General features: G+C 39.1%; 1 protein-coding gene across 1 annotated transcript; it reads right to left on the reverse strand.

Annotated features, from left to right (window-relative positions):
• Window positions 1-3,129: 3,129 nt before the first annotated feature.
• LOC127234395 (uncharacterized) lies at window positions 3,130-4,342 on the reverse strand. Its single transcript, XM_051201301.1, has one exon. The coding sequence runs from the start codon at window positions 4,276-4,278 to the stop codon at window positions 3,130-3,132; it is 1,149 nt and encodes a 382-aa protein (XP_051057258.1). The 5' UTR covers window positions 4,279-4,342.
• Between the last annotated feature and the right edge of the window lie 3,225 nt (window positions 4,343-7,567).

Consider the following 7,567-nt stretch of genomic DNA (forward strand, 5'->3'; position numbering starts at 1 on the left):
GAATTGGGGGAGGGGGCAGTGAGTGGAGATGGAGCTAGGAGAAAGAGAAGGGGAGGAGAAGAAAGCACATGGGACTAGGAATATAGAGTCAGGGGAGGAATAGACAAGAGAAATAAAAAGAGAGATACCATAAAATAGTGAGCCCTTATAGTTTTGAAGAGAACTGACTTTAGAGAAATGTCTAGAGAATTACAAGACTGACCCCTACTATCAATTTGAGCAACAGTGGAAAGGCTAACATAAATGCCGTTCCCTGATAATGAGACTGATGACTAAGTTATCTACCATCATGGAGTCCTCATTTAGTAGGTGACAGAAACAGAAACAGACACCCATAGCTAAACACTGAGCCAGACTGGAATCCAGATACAGAGAGGGAGGACAAGACCAGGCTATAGAAACCCACTGTCAGAGACAGCTGACCTGAACAAAGAGGAGCAAATGGACCCCCACACTGATACTTTGGAAACCAGCATTGGAATGACTCAGACCCCCTGAATATGGGTCCCAGAAGTCCTCGGCAATCTAAGGGACCTCTGACAGTAGAACCAGGATGTATCCCTGGTGCAAAAAAGGACTTTGGGAGCAAATTCCTCATGGAGGGATAATCCCTTAACCTAGAGGCAGGAGGGCAGGCCTAGTTCCTACTCCAAATGACTTGACATATTTTCTTGACGCTTGCTGGAAGATATCACCTTCCTTGTGGAGTGTGTGTGTGTGTTTTTGGGGGGATGGAATGGGAGGATGGTTGAGATTGCATGGGAGCAAAGGAGAGAGGGAGGGAGGGAAAGAGAGGGGGAGGAAGAGGGGCCTGAGTTCAATATGTAAAATAGTAAAAGAATAAAAATAAATACGTAAATGAGCGAAAAAAAAAAGAGAACCTGGTGTTGAATACTTGCCTATGAACTACTTACTGATCAAGAAGCAGAGACACCCACAACAACACAAGCTTTTGCCAAAGCTTCTTGTTGCACAAAATAACTAAATGCAAAGATCATATTTCTAAAGACCCCACACATTTTGGTGGCAGAACATTGATTAATCAATGCAAAACTGACCAGTAAACTCCCTGTTGGCAGGTTTTCATATTGTGGGCCCTTAGATGTGAAAGGCATCAGTGATTTTACCCGGTCATGGACTTTCAGTGATACTGTACTAATGAACTGAGAAGTAAGATGTTTCCACTTCTGCTATGGTGGCATGATGGTTATGAAAGCAACCAACCACATTTTGATTGGATTTGAGACCTGTTTCATATGAGGGATTTGATATCACATACTATTTAAGCCTTGTCAAATGCTCATTTCTAAGGAAGTCAAAGGCCCTAGTTACAGAACCTGTCACTGATGTCTTCATCAGTGGTCGTGTTATCAACCTAATTCTTGTTATTTATATTGTATTCATAGATTTGTCCTGCTTTCAACATCAGCCAGAGAAGACATTTTTTTTTTTTTTTTTTTTTTTTTTTTTTTTTTTTTTTTGCAGAAAGTAGTACTTAATGCATAGACATATAAACCTGTTAAAGTGAAAAGAAAAATTACTCTTAGTCTTAAGCTTCAGTCGGGTTACCTACAATAAGTTCCCATTACCCAAGGCTCAGGGAGTTTTGAGGTTTAAAAAAAAAAAAAAAAACCTTCAAAAAATCTGACTGTGGGATAATTCCTGGAAATACTCTTTTCTGAACATGACATGACTGGTGAATATACCAACTCCTGTCACTTGTGTGGTCTACATAAGAATGGCATAAGATTAAGTCAGTCAGATTTTTCATATTTTTGAGGGGGAGGGCTCCCAAGGACTCTCCTCTACTCAAGTAGCTGTTGGCAATTCATCGCTGCCAAAGTAGGAGAATCACTTTTGATTGGAGTCCTGACTGCTGAACATTTGGTCATATTCCAGCTGGTAGCTGCACAGCCGTGAACATATGAGTAGCACTAACAGACTCACTGGGCTAACAGTATTTTTTTAAGGCCGTGAACTCTAGAAGGAGGCAGACTAATAAATACCGGGTGACATTGGTGAGGGCTAGTCATGTGCATAAGATTTCTTAAAATTTTCAAAGTTTTATTGAAACTTTCAAAGACTGAATGAAAAGTTGTCAAGCAATGAAGAATTTCATTTTGGTGCATTAATGATAAAAGAAATATTCAATTTAACCCCTTGGCTTTGGGAACATTGCTGAGAAAATAGATCCTAGCCAATGTTTTTTAGAAAGCAGCTCAGAGTGTATAATTGAAATGTAATTATTTACTTATTTATGGCAGCATAATTTTTCTACCATTGTTCCATTTTGCTCTCTTTTCATGAACTATTGTTTTGTTCTCTCAAAACAGATTCTGCTGAGGAGCCCACTGAGCTAACTATAATGAGTAATTATAAATAAAGCCATTGGTTGTTATGATGATGTTTAAAAACTTATTTTAAGAAAATATTTTTGTGTTCCAAAGTAAAAATCAAAATTCCTGAACACCTTCAGACATGTTTGTGGGGCCTAAGTTTTTCACTGAGCATTAGCAATCCAAATTTGTCATTTCTTAAAGACTTGAGTGCACATAACCTTACTGAAATAACAGGGAAGAATAAATTCATTGGTGTCAATGCAAACATTCCTGACTTCAGACAAGTGACAACCCCAACAACCCGTGGGGTTCCGGAGGGAAAACACTAGAACCAAAACTGGATCCTAAGGCCAGACTTCCTCACTGGCTTAGATGGGTAGGACAGAAGTGGTAATTGCTTCAGGGACCCTTGCCAGACTTGAAAAAAAAATCCTGGAACAGTCAACAGTCAGTTAGTGCACACACAGGTCACTGCATTGTGCTCTCACAGACTCACCAGGCAGGGGGTTTCCCTTCCCTAGCCTGTTCCCTCAGCATCCAGGTGACTAAGACACATGGACTAAGGACTTAATCAAGATATTTGTAGGGTATTAAACATTTCACAGATATTAAATATACAACTCGAACACAAAATCTAAAATGAGCAAGTTCTTTCATCCAATGCTGATATTCAGATACAAACTTTAAGTATTAATTTATTTTTAAAGGACTCGTACAGTTGTGTAAATTCATAAGAGGGTTGTACGTCTGGCAGGAAAAAAATTATACTTCCCAATCACTTTGAGTCCATCTACATACATTTGTGGAGTATTATAGAAGGACCAAACTCCTCATATTCTCTTTTGGTAATACATATCTGCCTGAAAGTGGGCAGTGAAGCCAGGATGGAGCCACCAATCCAAACTGAAATCTTTCCATCTTTGGAGGGAATGCTCTTTACCTTAAATGTTATAGGTGCTAGGGCCATGAGTTCCTTTTGCATCCTGTCATTAATGCCTGGGAACATGGTGGTGCCACCAGACAACACAATGTTGCCATACAGGCTCTTGTGGATGTCAACATCACACTTCAGGATGGAACTAATTGTGGTTTTGTGGATGCCACAACACTTGATACCCAGAAAATTGGGCTGGAAAAGTGCCTCTGGGCACTGGAACTGCTCCTTGCTCAGAGTGATGATTTGGCCATCAGGTAGCTTGTAACTCTTCTCTAAGCAGGAGTGTTCAGCAGTTGCCATTTCTTTTTCAAAATCCAATGCAACATAGCATAGCTTCTCCTTGATGTCACGGACTATCTCCCTGGAGGCAGTAGTATTGAAGGTATAGCCCCGCTCTAACAAAATTTTGATTAGGTAGTCGGTTAGGTCCCTGCCAGCCAGGTCCATACGCAAGATGGCATAGGGAAGGACTTGGCCTTCGTAGATGGGCACAGTATGTGTGACCCCATCACCAGACTCAACGGTCATGCCTGTTGTTCGGCCAGAGGCATATAGAGATAGTGTCGACTGAATGGCCACATACATGGCCGGGGCTTTGAATGTTTCAAACATTATTTGCATCGTATTCTCTCTGTTAATTATTGGGTTAAGTGGGGGCTCGGTTAGGAGCAGTGGGTGTTCCTCGGGAGCCACACGCAGTTCATTATAGAAGGTGTGGTGCCAGATCTTCTCCATGTCATCCCAGTTGGTGACGATGCCATGCTCAACAGGGTACTTCAGGGTCAGGATACCCCTCTTGCGTTGGGCCTCGTTGCCTATGTAAAAATCCTCATCATCGATGCCCAACATGATTCTCTGGTAGCGGGGCCGCCCTATGATGGAGGGGAATACGGCCCTGGGGGCACTCTCACCAGCAATGCCAGCTTTGCACGTTCCGGAGCCATTATCAATAACAAGGGCTGCTGCAGTTTCTTCTTCCATTGCCATTGCATTAGGGAACATAGGGCAGCCTAGAGATAGATGTTCAGCATAGAGCAGAGGGAAAGAGTAGGCAGGAGTAAAAAAAAAAAAAAAAAAAAAAAAAAATGAGGTGTAAACTGTTGATGAAATATTTACTTCTTATAAAAATACTAATTGGTATTTCAATATGTCAATAGTGCAACACTGTATACACATACCCACATACGAAAAGGGAACAGCTATTATTTTCCATGAGGGTGTCTTAGTGTTTAATGATTCCTAACTATTTTTATTTATTGGACAGAAATTTATTTCAGTCTTTCATCATAAAATTTTCTACTGTGCTGGTGGGCAATCATTTAAATCATTCTGATAGGAGCATACTTTATTTTACTCAATATTGATGTGTGCCTGTAAGGTTTGGATATCACTTTTCAAGTAGGAAATAGTAGTTGTCGGCTAGAGGTTTTCTGTAGGAAATGCCATGTCCCAAACAGAAAGTCATAAGTTAAGGTCACTCTGAAGCACAAAGTGGGAAGAGCATGAAAGGCGGTGTAGTTAAGAGATGAAGAGAAATACCAAAAGGAGTAGCTATAGCTATCACTCTATTAAAACTATCATGGTTAGGATATCACTAGTTACTTAGAAATAGCAGAGGATAACACAGGAAGAGAATGGCTCAGCATGCAGTGTTGGAACGGACTCAGGTTATACAAGTTAATTTCTATGTGTTTGGACCTCCGTGTTTACACAACAGTTCATGTTCACAACTGCTTTGCAAGGGGATCTTTCTCTGTGTGGTTGGTGCCTGAATTTGGCACAATGAGTAAGTTAGGGGGAATGGTTTACAGGAAGGGAAGGTGTTTTCCATCTGAAGTAAGGGGTTTTTCTGAAAGACTGAACTTGTTAAATGGTCACAGCCAAGTATCCAATAGGGAATGTGAATAAAGGAATTAGAAGATGTACAAATCTGAAGTTGTGCAAAACTGCACTACCTTATTCCTTGAATAAGCAGGTCAGATGGGAATGACCCATGTGAACATTTTTGTGTTGTTTGTGTCACTTTGTCATTTTTCTGTTGCACATTTTCCTGTGTTGAAGCACTCATCTGGGTGCCCTGTGATGCCTTGTGGAGCCCAGAGCATATCACAACACAATACCATTAACTAGAGGTGTAGCTCACTGGCACAAAACATGCCTACTCTGTTGAGATTCTAGAAAAATCCCTAAACAAAATACCACCAACAATAAGAAAATTTCATATAACAAAACAAAAGGGTAAGCATTACAAAGAAATGAGAGCTTATGGTTGTATGGGTCTGTGACTTTGCATGCAGAGCTCACTGGAACTGCTCTAGAGGATAGAATGGGGTCTCTAATATGTTAACTGTGCAAGATAAGGACAAAAAGAAGACATGTTATTCATGTTATACTGTAGCATTTGTAGCTACAGATCTGTATCCATGACTGATCAAGGGCACTGAAATAACTGATGCATACAGTAAAACATGCACAGATGTATACAAATAAGCTGAATAGCCTCATGTATACAAATGGCATGCCAAAATATTCTGAGGCTCATTTATGAATCAGTTCATATACAATAAGATGAAGTTAAAAAGTGACTTTCTCCTATGTACTTAGATTTATCTCCAACACTACCTAAGGTTAATGTAGATTACATTTGGATACCTGAGAGTTGTGGGAGGGAGGAGTGATTGGTACAGTGTATCCCAATTTCCCTACTTCTGTTTACAAAACTCCCTACTGCAGGAAACATCTACTATTTGATTGCAATAAAAATGCAGTTAGACTTCTCTCAAGATTCTGAAAGATAAACTCATAATTCACCAAGTTCTTTTCCTACCATCTGCCTAAACAATCAACTACCCACCTTTTGCAAAATATCCATTGCACATGTTTCTTGACTTCATCCATTTCATCTTCCAGTTAAGTATTACTTTAATATCTGCTTTTATATAAACTCATCAGAAATAATTTAAGAAGCATATAGTATCCTATTGAACTAGTACTTTGGTGATGTATACTATTATACTTTCTATTTCTGCAGATATGATTGATTTCCTCAGGCTCAAAAAATGTGCCTTCTATAGGCCCTAATACTTCTTGAACAACTGTGGTTTGAACATATCGAGAGTTCTTTGAAGATAAGCATCTATTCTTTCCTCATTCAAATGGGGTTGGTTACAAATGGTTAATGATCACAACCAATATCTTTTTAAAGGTAAAAAGGGAATTATGGTATAGATACGAATACTTTGTTTTGGAATGGATTTTCATTTATTGATACAATTTAAGGTCAATTTTGTGATGTGTATATTTCTCCTTTTGTTTAGGTATTGTTTTTATATTGCTCATTTAGAAATGTAATGTATAATGTAGTACATACAGATTATAGATAATTACCTATGATAGTCAAAGCTTAGAGTTAAGTTAGTTAGGTTTTCAAGATACACAGAGATGTATTTGAGATAGATAGGAATTCTTCAAACCTTTCAAAGACCTACAGAATATGGCATTTAAAATGGTTTAGGGTTTTTCTCGACAATGAGACATAATTGTTCCTGGCAACACCACCTTCGTCAAAAAGGAAGATGGACATTGAAGAAACTCATTATGGAGTTTGCTTTCAATATGGCAAGACTAGCCCTTTAGACAAGATACTGCTCTTGTCTGGACTGTTTGACTTTATGCTGTATAAAATGGACATGCAGGACCCACAGAAAGGTGGCTGGTGATTCAAGATGGACATTGCTACAGAGTTCCTGCTTCATGGAAGAGTCTGCCAGACAGTCTGCAGGACACAGAGAAAAGTGACTGACAAACTGCCAATACAGTCAGACAGTTTAAAGTTTCCTGCTTTGCTGAAGAGTCTGCCAGACACACTATGGCCTATGGGCTGAAGATGGAAGATTACAAAAGAACTTCGGGTGAACAGGCAGTGAGTTGTCTCTGTCATTTCTAGAGTTTATATATTATCCTTCTGTGGTCTTTGAAGGAGTTGAAGACAGATAGTTATGGTTATAGTTTTCATTAGTTAGGATTAAAGGTAAGTTACTTAGACTTTAGATACACAAAGATAGAATAGATGATGAAATATTTTCTTCAAATCTTGCTAAATGTTAATGGACTAAATATTGTTAACTGTGATTCTTATTTGATAACTGTTGTGTTATATATTTTGCTATGTTAAGGTTAAAACCCTTCTTTTTATTTAGACAGAAAAGAGGAGATGATGGGAGATGTTATTCTGTATAGGTTTCTCATACTGGTTAATAATAAAGCCCTGTTGGCCAATAGGAAAGGAAGA

This window comes from Phodopus roborovskii, unplaced genomic scaffold (assembly GCF_943737965.1).
Source record: "Phodopus roborovskii unplaced genomic scaffold, PHOROB, whole genome shotgun sequence".
In the NCBI taxonomy this organism is placed as follows: domain Eukaryota; kingdom Metazoa; phylum Chordata; class Mammalia; order Rodentia; family Cricetidae; genus Phodopus; species Phodopus roborovskii.

What these genes read in the sequence shown, in the direction of transcription:
- LOC127234395 (XM_051201301.1), bottom strand. Translation starts at nt 4,278, where the DNA reads ATGTTCCCTAATGCAATGGCAATGGAAGAAGAAACTGCAGCAGCCCTT.